The 12,014-nt window shown below is 41.6% G+C and overlaps 1 protein-coding gene and 1 long non-coding RNA gene across 3 annotated transcripts in view; one reads left to right on the top strand and one right to left on the bottom strand.

Moving 5' to 3' along the window:
- Positions 1–12,014, top strand: part of LOC137571493 (uncharacterized) — a 116,024-nt gene that overhangs the window by 699 nt on the left and 103,311 nt on the right. The gene's annotated exons all lie outside the window — the stretch shown is intronic.
- INPP5D (inositol polyphosphate-5-phosphatase D) overlaps positions 1–12,014 on the bottom strand; it is a 167,269-nt gene that overhangs the window by 68,113 nt on the left and 87,142 nt on the right. For both annotated transcript variants that reach the window (XM_068280692.1, XM_068280693.1), the window contains 4 exons: positions 11,034–11,140; positions 7,471–7,573; positions 5,539–5,735; positions 5,330–5,447 (listed from right to left, as the gene is read on the bottom strand). In XM_068280692.1, coding sequence (XP_068136793.1) covers positions 5,330–5,447; positions 5,539–5,735; positions 7,471–7,573; positions 11,034–11,140 — 525 coding nt within the window. The remainder of the gene's footprint in view (positions 1–5,329; positions 5,448–5,538; positions 5,736–7,470; positions 7,574–11,033; positions 11,141–12,014) is intronic.

Here is a 12,014-nt window from a genome sequence, read left to right as displayed (position 1 = left end):
GCTTATGAATTTCACTTGGAACTGAGCAGGGAATTACTAGCAAAGTTAGCAACTGACTGGTATATTTGAATAATCAAAGTTCACCTTTAAAGCTTGTGGGTTCCCCATCTGCATGTAGCATGCGTTTATACTTGGAAATAGGGATGGCAATGCTTAGGAGAACTCATGGAGAAGCATGTAGGGTTGCCAACCTAGTTTCTAGTTTTTGACGGACAAAAGGCCCAAAAAAGCAGGACACCCAAAATTTTGGAGAGGGGGCGGAGTTGGGGCGGAGTCAAAAGCGCACTTTCAACTTGAGGTGGCGGCAGCGCTAAGCTCTGGGCATTATTTATTATTTGAAGTATTTAAAAGGAGCTCCTCCTACCATAGTCAGTCTAATGCCCTACCATCTTATTATTATGTGTTTATATAGCACTGACATCTTCTGCAGCACTTTACAACATACATAGTCATGTTACTAACTGTCCTCAGAGGAGCTAACAATGTAATCCTACCATAGTCATAGTCCAATGTCCTACCATCACCCATACATTTACCTTAGCAGTGGTGTAAAAGGTCTGCCAGGGAAGTTTGAGCTCTGCCATAGGGTTTCCCCCCCTTCCCCCAAAAATACATGTAATCTGACAGCATTTCATCAAAAATACACGTAATTTGACAGAGGTTCCTCCAAAATACAGATAACATGGCAGTGGTTCCCCCAAAATAGATGTAATCTGGCAGCAGTGAGTCCCCCAAAATACACATAATCTGGTAGCAGCGGTTTACCCAACATACACAATTTAGCAGCGGTTCCAAACTGCGGTTGTCCAATATACACATAATCTGGCAGCTGTTCATCAAAATACACTAATCTGTCAGCAGCAGTTCACTAAATAATTCAGTTAGTCTGGCAGCAGTTTCCACAAAATAGGTGCCCCTTGTATAGGTAACCAGTTCTATAGGTATCCTCAGTGGAAGTAACCAGGTCTATAGGTGTTCCCAGTATAGGTAGCCAGATCTATAGATGTCCCCAGTATATGTAGCTATGTCTACAGGTGTCCCCAGTATATGTCTATAGGTGTCCCTAGAATAGTTAGTCAGGTCTATAGGTGTGCCCAGTATAGATAGCCAGGCCTATAGGTATCCTCAGTATAGGGAGCTAAGTCTATAGGTATCCCCAGAATAGGTAGCCCGATCTATAGGTGTTCCCAGTATAGGTAGTCAGGACCATAGGTGTCCCCACAATAGATAGCCAGGTCTATAGGTGTCCCAATTTAGGTAGCCAGGTCTGTAGGTGTCCTCAGTATAGGTAGCTAGGTCTATAGGTGTCCTCCAGAATAGGTAGGTAGCCAGAGTCCCCCCCCCCCAGACAGGAGGGGAGGCAGCTCAGAGAAGGGGGAGCAGTGTACACAGCGTGGGCAAGGGGGGACGTCTCCCCCCCCTGCCTCACCTTCGGGCTCCCCCTCCTGGCTCCCCCCTTCAGAATTAGTTCGGCGGCGGCTAGCAGCGAGCAGAGCTTGACTTACCGCTGCTACTTCCAGCCGCGAGTGGGAAGATCTGCGTGCCACTAGCCGAGTCACAGAGCTGCCTCCCCTTCAGGCTCCAACGCAGGCTCAGCCGGCAATTTGGACAGACATCAGCCCAGGAAATACGGGCATTACGGACAGCGGGCTTTTAGGTGTTTTTTTTACCGACAGTCCATATTTTTACGGACGGTTGGCAACCCTGGAAGCATGTGAACCGTTTGATCAGCTGATAGATTTGTAAAGCTCTGATTTGCTGGTCATGATCATGTTTTAAACCAGGAAGTCATCACAGCAAATCAAAACCTTACAAGCCTATCAGCTGATCAAACTGATCACATGCTTCTCCATGAGTTCTCCATGAGTTCTCCTAAGCATTGGCATCCCTACTTGGGAACATTCGCACACAGATTTTGCCATTTGTGCTTGCATATCTGCAGGCAGGCATGAGTTCCTCTACGTGTGTTTCTGCAGGTGCATATTTACACCAGTGAAGCAACAGGACACTGCAGGCAGCTCTGCTCAGCACTCAGCTCCTTTGCTGTGTTAGTCCGTGCTTGGTATTCTTGTTTAGAACAAGCTCATGTGACACTGGCTCTTGTCAGTTCTTGCTCTGACCCTTGGCTTTCAACTGGTTCTGATTTGTTTGCTGCCCACACCAAATTCAGCTTGGCTGCCTCAGCTCAATTGCCAACTAGTATACTTGCTGCTTGCCTTGAATTCTGTTAGTGCCTATAACCACAATATTTTAAATTTGTAAAAGCTAGGAGCAAGACTAATGAGATTAGGGGAATAATTCTAAATAGTGGCGGCACCCTTAACCACTTCAGCCCTCAGTTGTGTTTTACTTTATGCATCCAAGCAATTTTCACCTCCCATTCATTTGCCTATAACTTTATCACTACTTATCACAATGAACTGATCTATATCTTGTTTTTTCCACCACTAATTACCGGTAGGCTTTCTTTGGGTGCTACATTTTGCTAAGCGCTACTTTCCTGTAAATGCATTTTAACAGGAAGAGTAAGAAAAAAAAACAGAAAAAAGTCATTATTTCTCCGTTTTCGGCTGTTATAGGTTTAAAATAATACATGCCTCCATAATTAAAACCCACGTATTGTATTTGCCTAATAGTCCCAGGTATTACACCGTTTAAATTATGTCCCTATCACAATGTATGGCGACACTATTTTATTTGGAAATAAAAGTGCATTTTTTCCATTTTGCATCCATCACTATTTAAAAGCTTATAATAAAAAAAAAAAAAACTAGAAATATTTCATCTTTACATGGATATTTAAAAAGTTTAGACCCCTAGGTAAATATTTACATTTTTTTATTGTATTTTTTTTCATTAAACATTTTATTTGGGTATTTTTGGGAGGGTGGGATGTAAATAGTATTTTTTTAAAGTAAATATGTGTTTTTTTTAAAATGTAGATGTAGTTTTACTATTTCGCCACAAGATGGCAAGTTTGTTTGCATTACGTCACTCTAAGCGTAACATGTAAGCTTAGAGGGATGTAGGGGGGACGTAAGAGGCAGAAAGAGCAAGCTGTCTCTTTTTCTGCCGGGGAAAGGGATCAATGATCGGGCACCATGTCCCCATTCATTGATTCCCTGGCTAACGAACCGTGGCCCGGGAGCGCGCGTGCACGTGCCCGATCGGACCCGGGGGCGCACTTGCGGCCTTTTGGACGTATATTATATATCCAAAAGGCCAAAGTAGTTAAAGTGAACCGAAGGTGAAAATAAACTGATGATATATTTATCCCCTACTCCTAAAAATGGCTTTTTTTAAAGTATCCCAGGGTTTTCTTTTATATTTAAACAATTACAAAGTAGGTTGAATATTTTACTGTCTCTAAAGTCACCCTGTTAAGTGTCCCAGAGTTAGAAAACAGTCAATAGTTCATATATTTTATCTCTCCCTGCCCTCAGAAGTTGTATTCTGCCAAGAAAACTTTTATGGCTGTAATTTGCTTATCAGTGATGTTTACTATATTTCCGACAAGGTATCCACAAGACAGAATCTGTCAATTCAATCAGGGGCGTAACTAGGCCCCACCGGGCCCCCCTGCAGAATTTCTGAGCGGGCCCCCCCCCGGGGCCCGCTCGGGGCCGTTTTGTGGGGGTTGGAGGGGACGCAGCATGAGGGGAAAGCCATGCAGCAATTCGGCGGGGAGGGGGGAAGGTCCCCCCCTCCCTCACCTCGGGGCTCTCCCCTCTGCACTCCCCTCCGCCTTAAATCTAAGTCCGGGCAGTGTCTGGGCAGCGGCGGGCAATCTTCGGGTGATCCGGATAGTAGTTATCCGGATGACACCCAGTACTGCTGTGCTGTGCGGGCTGGGCGGAGGATCAAGCTTACCCTTCTGACGTCTTCTCCGGCCGTCCCTCGGCGCCTCCCACGATGCGTTCCACTCGGCGCTTACGTGACTTCAAACACTTCCTCCTTCAACCCGAAAGGAGGAAGTGTTTGAAGTCACGTAAGCGCCGAGTGGAACGCATCGTGGGAGGCGCCGAGGGACGGCCGGAGAAGACGTCAGAAGGGTAAGCTTGATCCTCCGCCCAGCCCGCACAGCACAGCAGTACTGGGTGTCATCCGGATAACTACTATCCGGATCACCCGAAGATTGCCTGCCGCTGCCCAGACACTGCCCGGACTTAGATTTAAGGCGGAGGGGAGCGCAGAGGGGAGAGCCCCGAGGTGAGGGAGGGGGGGGACCTTCCCCCCTCCCCGCCGAATTGCTGCATGGCTTTCCCCTCATGCTGCGTCCCCTCCAACCCCCACAAAACGGCCCCGAGCGGGCCCCAGGAGGGGGGCCGGGCCCCCACGCGGGTGCAGGGGCTGCAGGCCCTATTGTTACGCCAGTGACTTCAATGCCTAGAAATGAACTATTTCAGGCAGCAAAATCAAACTAATAAAACAGCCTGGTTATAAATATGGTTTGTACTGTACATACACACATGTGTATCTCATCATGTCACATGTTGCCTCAGGTACACTTTAAAGAAGTCTTGGAACCATGCATTGAAAGAGGCATTGGAGAAGTGGAGAGGGCTGTTGAGGAGATATTTATGTACATGGTCAGAAATGTCAGTGGGACAGGAGCAGTGAGTGGAGTAATTTCAGACAAATAAGGTAGTATGAAATTAATTCTGAGATGGAATGGAAGCCATTGTAGAGATTTGCAGAGAGAAGCAGCAGATGAGCAATGGGGAGAATGATAGCTGCAGTAGGTAAGGAAAACCGTAAAAAAAAAAACACTGAGACACCGGGAGCCCAGCATAGCAACCATCAACTGCGCAACAGGAGGATAACCATCTCCAGGCGGGTACAGGTCACTTCCTGTACAGGTCGCACTCTGCATAAGAAGACCTGGAGCCTAGGGACCTGAGGACTGAGGAGGACACCCCTCAGAGGGGTGTGAATGTGCACAACACACGGTGGACAGGCGCCCAAGAGTATAAAAAAATTAAAATATAAATTCACCTCAATTTGTTGTTATATTTTTTTTTTTTTTTATACTCTTGGGCACCTCTCCGCCGTGTGTTGTGAGAATGATAGACAAATCTACCTGCATGGGAAAAGGAAGTAGTGTATTTTGGAAATGTTGAGCAGGTGGAAGTGGTAGGTCCTAAAGATGCTGAAATGGAAAGCAAATGAGATTGCAGAGTTAAAAGTGACAACAAGACAGTGTCGTTGCGGTGAGAGAAATAACTGTTAGTTACTGTTAGAGAGAGGTCAGGGATTCATTTTGAAGGTGTGTGTGGGAGGGGGATAGGCTATAGGTTCAGTTTTATCCAAGGTGAGATTTCGGTGTTACCTAGTGTGTTGGCAATTCCAGTCTTCACACTGTTGGTGCAAATGTGGCTGATTCGGTGAGCATGTTCTTGTTTCGCCAGAATCACAAGTCGTATGTTCCAGAGCGTCTGAATCGTTACCTAGTTTAAGCAAATGTCATCACAAACTTTTTCATGGTTATTCATCTCACCATTAATCTGCATTGCTTTTTAGATCCTATAAAAATATTACCAGTTTATAATCAGCATTGGTAACTTCATTTAGGGACCGTAGCAAGATTTCCACCCACTCCTTTTCATTCAGTGGATCCTCTTGTGTGCCAATAATATACATGTCATGCTCAATGCAACTTGCTGTCTCATCACGCGTCTTTCCCTGTCCTTTACATTGGAACCATGATGTGATATCCTTTGGTGGCGGAGCATCACCTGTCACAATATAAAGACCACAAGTATGCAGTAGGACAATTTTATAGCAGGTCGCCAAGACAGGGATTTGCACAGTCGCAAAGGGACAAAGAGCAGTCATAGTACCCAGTCATAGTCAAAGCATGAGTGCCACAGCCTGACTGAACCCTTCTGGGTTGCTAGAGATTGTATGGTTTTAGACACCTTTACATGTCCTGGGACTTTTTGTATTTGTGGCAGAATAGAGTACCAAACCACGGGGCAGCCTGGAGTGGGAGCACACATAAATAGCTAAGACCAAACAGGGCTGAGACAAGAGACAGACTAACCAGAAAGACTGACATCTGACTAAAGAATGCAGAAGCTCAAGGATGGGCAGAGACAACAATTAATACAGAAGTTTTGAATGGAAGTTGTGTAATCTGTATGTGTTTTGGGCTCTGCACATCTATGCAGCTGATCAATTCGGGTGCAATCTCCATTTGGAGGCACTGCCAATTTCTTCTTGTTGTACAAAAATGTAAGTCTACTTGTGGCTAGCTGCATCCATGTGTATCAGTTTGCAGTCAATTTATCTAGATTATGGTTTAGTGCATAATTTGCATCTGATTTGTTTTCAAGATGTGTATTTAAGTCCATAGGGGGCGCTGCATACCTCTGTTGGTTTAATTTCACTTGCAGCCCCGTTAGGAGTGCTGCCAATTGTTTGCTGTTCTTTAGAAAATGTGTAGACCATTTGTGGCTAACAGCCCCAAGTTTACACCATGTTCTAATTGTGAGTAAGTGGTTAGGTCTCTTCCGTGACGCCACTTCAAAGTCATGGAAGAGTCTAGTATTGAACAATCTGCACGCATACTGTTTTCGGAAGCTAATGGAGGACCATTTGCGGCATCTGTTTTGAATGCAAGTTGTGTAATCTGCCCGTGTTTTGGGCTCTGCACATCTGTACTGCCAATTTCCTTCTGTTGTACATTTAATACAGAAGACAGGAGAAATAGGGTTGATGAATGAAGTACATTAGACAGTGGACCAAACCACATAGTGATTAACTCACAGTGGATTTCAAGTTGGCTATGAACATAGTAATTTTGGGGACCAATTCACGGGGCTAGAGTTTCTGTATTATGTCCAGAGCCTCAAGTCAGGGGTTGCAGAGGTCAAAACTGCAGCCAGGTACCTAGATCACAAATGCATAAAAGTTTGTTTATCATTTTGCATTTATCCATGAAATGGCACCTTATCATTAGCATCATCAGTCCAGAATTAAGATGTAAGGGGCCCATACTAATTTTTTACCAGAGGACCCATTTTACCTAACTTTGTCTCTGCTGATTAGATCAAATCTGTTGTAAAACTATTGCTCCCAACATGCCCAATAAATCAACTTTTAATCAATTTTGGTCAGTTTATTGTTTAAAAGTTGACCTGACGTGTTGAAAAATCTGGAGGGCGAGGAGGAGGTACAACAGGGGGTTGTACAAGTGAAATCAGAGGGTTGCCCAACTGGCACTGGATAGGGCAATAAACAAGTAAAGGCTAAATGACAAGACAATGAATCAGCCCTGAATGCTGGTGCTCTGAAGGAATGCCTCAAATGAATTGCAAAAATCAGTTGCAAATATGAGTATGGCAAAGCAGGATCAAGATACATGCAGAAGGTATAAACCAAGTAAAGGTCAACACAGTGGGCAGAGAAAGCAATGTAGATCATTACATTAGAATCTGTACTTTGAAGAAATGAAATAGATGGACTGACCCATATTCCATGTTCCAATAAAAATCGTCAACATGTCTGGCTCTAACTGGTCTGAATGTTTATTCTTCATCTCCTGGAGGAGTTGGCAAAAGCCTTCTCGCTTCTGTATGACAGAGGAAAATCAATTGAAATATTGACTGAATGACCCAATGTAACTGTATCCCATAAAAATCAAAAAGACCATCCTGACCCACACCTAAGTAGAAAATAATAAATCTAAATGGTAAAGTAATAGAACTGAAGAAAAAATAGGGTTAGAAATGAAAAGGATATTGAGAGGAATAGAGGAACGCAAGAGCTGAAGAGGTGTTCTGCAGTCTGGTCACAGACAGCCTATCCAAGGAACGGAGTTGGATCCATGGGATCTGAGTTTTCTGGAATTTTATATGTGTATCTCTAAGACTACTGGGTAATTTCTCATTTGCCACAAAATAATTCAGCCTGGCTTTCACCTCTGCAGTATTGACTGTAAGTATTTTCCAGTCTTTGGCAAATGCCATCTTAGCAGCAAGAAACAGAAAATAAATCACAGCACATTCTCTGTTTGCTGACACATTCACCACTTCAAAAGAGATTTGCTAAAGCATCTTGATTTGTTCTGTATTCTTATTCAGTGTAACTTTCCACAGCATTTTCTAAAACCTTTACCAAATGTTAAAAGGCTTGGATGACATATTTTTTTCATGAATTCGCTAATTTACGGCTGGAAGCTAGAGCTTCCAATGACTTCCAATTAAAGACTCTTACTACACTCTTCCCAAAATGTGCAGAGATGGTATGTTTGGTTCTACCAAAGGTAGCAACATATATGCTAGGATACTCTCCATGATCAGCCATGCTTGACTTCTTCCCCATGTATTCAGAGAGGCATTTGTGCTCAGTATAAGTGCAGAAACTTCCATCTTTCCACCCTTAGCATCACACCTGGGAAACATTGTTTTACTGAGCAACTTATTAACACAAGTACAGAAATCAGAGGAATAAAAAGCCACTGTTTATGCTACACAAAATGAAGGGTGCTGATTGGCCATTTACTGGCTCAACACAGCATGACTTTGACTGCAAGTGAATTAGTTGACCTTTTTCATCTTGCCTTTATTCTTTAAACAACTTTTTGAAGAAAAACATTTTTAATTAGTGTTCAGTATAATTATTAATCATGAACAACAAATGTTAAATACTTTTTTAAACTATAACAGTTGCATTGTATTTTCCCATTTCATCTCAGGCAAAATTGGAAACAAGACAAAATGGATAGGGCCTATGCAAAGATCATAGGTTTGAGTGACTAAACTTATCTCATGAACTATCTCACCTTAGAAATTCATCACCTCAACTATAAATAGAGATAATTCAAGAGATAAAGGCCCATATGCAATTCACCTTTTCTCCTGAGTTTTCTCCTAGGAGATCACTTTTAAACTTATTTTTAAAATAACTTTTCAGCACTTTACATTGAAAAAGTACAAAAAAGTGGGTGAAAAGGTACTATCAAAATTATTTGGAATAGGTTCTCGCTTGTCGACAGTTTATTGACAAGGGCCCATATGCAAATCACTTTTTCACCTAAGTTTTCTCCTAGGAGATAATTTTTCATCTTCAATTTAAAATAATTTTCCAGCACTTTTCAGCTAAAAAGAGTACCAAAAAGTAAGTGAACAGGTACTATCAAAATTATTTTGAGTATTTTCTTGATTTCTGGTGGCTTAAAGGGCATTTTATTGACAAGTTTAAAAATATCACCTAGGTGAAAAGTCAGGAGAAAAAGTGCATTGCATTTGCCCCAAGGTGTGAAAATATCACCTAGGAGAAAACTCAGGAGAAAAAGTTAATTGCATATGGGCCAAAGAGTTAAGGTGCAATTCCTCTTTTCTCCTAGTTTTATCCTAGGAGAGAATTTTTCATCTTCTATTTAGAATAACCATTCAGCACTTTTCAATGGAAAAGTACCAAAAAGTAGGTGAAAAAGTACCATCAAAACTTGTTTAAGTATTTTCTTGCTTGCTGGTGATCTAAAAGGATTTTATAAACAAGTTTGAAAATATCACTTAAGAGAAAACGCTGAAGAAAAAGTTAATTGCATATGGGCCAAGGAGAGATGATTCATTGTACAGATAAGGGCCCTTAATGTTTATCCTCAAGTTTTCTCACATGTGATGTTTTTCCCACCTTGTCAATAAAATACTTGTAAAGCCCCCAGCAAACAAGAACATTTTCAAATAAGTTGGATATTACTTTTTGGCCCCGTTCACATTTGAAATCGGAAGTGATTTTCTGCGTTAATCCACAAAGTAGCGTTTTACGAGCAATCACAATTAGTGGTTCTATACATGCTAATCGCGATCATCCAGAATCGCCGCCAAAACGCTGCAGGTAACGCGTTTGCGATTATCCCGTGATCGCGGCAGTGAGAACACTGCCATAGGATAACATGGGCTAAGCATTTTTAAAAAACGCTAGTGGTTTGCGGTGAGCGGGAATCGCGCGATTCCCACTTAGGTGTGAACGAGCCTTTTAACCTACTTTTTAGAACTTTTTCAATTGTTATGTGCTGAAAAGTTATTTTGTAAATATTATGAAAAATTATCTCATGGGAGAAAACTTGGAAATAATTGAAAAACGGCCAAAAACAGTTAGATAATGACTTAAGATAAATTAGGATAGATGCATTATCACACAAGATAGATACATCATGATATAAGCAGTCAAGGAGAGGCAATCCATAAGACACGTTTTCTGAATCAATTCCAATATTCCCAAATATGATCATGAAAGCTCAGTCATGACAATACAATGTATTGACTAACTCAGTGGGTTGAGAAAGTAAGTTTCCAAATTCCCTTAGGTATTAACTGATTATTAACTGATTCTTGATTATGAAGACTGCCCATTCATGTGGCATCTTCAGATTTCAGGCTGGAAGCAATAATTTCCTGCCACTTTGATGGTCAAAATAAAGCTATCTCCTTATTTTCAATGAAAAAAAAAATCTCTCACACCTGAATAATTTATTAACGATTTGTGTTTCAAAGTGATATTGAACCAAACAGAAATAAGGCATATGAGTGTGGTCTGGTATTAGTCATGGAGAGAATCCAAAGACATAAGAACAAAAGTTGTTTAGGTGATACTTTAACTGGATCAAGCACTGGATTCTTTTCTGGCATAACTCAGAACTAAATGAGAACCGTACCATAGTTCCAATCTAGTTCTGTATCATGCCAGAAATTTAATACAAAAGGAATGAGACATAGAATAGATGTTTTCTTTTTATGGGCATAAACATCATAAGGGGGTTTTATTTTATCTGTTGAGTTAGCCATTAAATAGTATCACCTTTACTCCCAAAGATTTTGCTTTAGCTGATGCCTACAATACTCTGTTACTGCTAAAAGTGATTGATGTGATTGCAAATGTTGGGTGAATTTTTAGGAAAATCAATTCAAAATAAACTGCAGTGGAGGCCATTTGAGTCACAAAAAAGTACAGACCTCAATGTGAAACAAATACAATATTCAAGGATACAATGCTTCCGAAAGACTTGTCCAAACAAAACAACAAACCTTGGAATCAGCGAATAGATACTCCTTCCGCTGCGTCTTTTCCTTCTCCGTCTCCAGGACAATGACTAATTTATTTGGCATTTTCTGGGATTTGATCAGCTGCAGAACTATGCAGGAAGAAATGATAGATGCTTATTATTACAGACTATAATGTGGTAAAATGTATTGTTGTACACAAAATCCAGTATATTAACATTTCAGTATGTGACATCATACATTCTCTTTCGTCCAATCATTTTTGTTTAAACAATTCTAAAGATTTTGAAGTTATCTGACAAATTAATTGGGCCTGGTCTGCTGAGGTCTACCGACCTGAGAGCAATGGTTGACATTGGAGAATGTAAGTCATACAGCTAACTTAGACTGGATTTCATGCAAACAATCAAGAAGAGGGATCCGCACATAGGCTTTTTCGGGAACAATATGTCCTTTATTGTTCTGACACACACGTACACAACATCTGACCGTCTTAGCCTGACTATGGTACCTTATAGGCAGATAAACACATACACCACAAAGTGGCAAACACAAACTATATATAGCGCACCAATGTAAAACCACACCTCAATATTCCGGTAAACTCCACCCCCAACTGGGTGGGGTGATGAGCAAGTTGTTATTCATTGTTTAGCTAAGACGGTCAAATGTTGTACGTGTGTGCCGGAACACTAAAGGACATATTGTTCCAAATTAAGGCTGTGTATGGATTTCTCTTCTTCCTGCTACAGGGCTCCAGCACCAGCAACCACTCACTAACCGATGTGTGTTTCTGTTGATTGGATTGTTATTACATGCAGTCCTTGCCTGGAACATATTAGCTCTCAGTGGAGAATGCTGAATTTTTTTAATTCCTGTCCTAGAGAGCTCCACCCATTGTTATATGATAGCATGAGTTGAGGTACAAGCATGTGTGTGAAGTTCATACTCACCTCACCATCTGCCTTTTCCATATAATATTTTTTGAAAACAAATGAAATGTGT

Source organism: Hyperolius riggenbachi, chromosome 4, assembly GCF_040937935.1.
Source record: "Hyperolius riggenbachi isolate aHypRig1 chromosome 4, aHypRig1.pri, whole genome shotgun sequence".
Classification (NCBI taxonomy): Eukaryota; Metazoa; Chordata; class Amphibia; order Anura; family Hyperoliidae; genus Hyperolius; species Hyperolius riggenbachi.
This window is presented reverse-complemented; position numbering and strand designations above follow the sequence as displayed.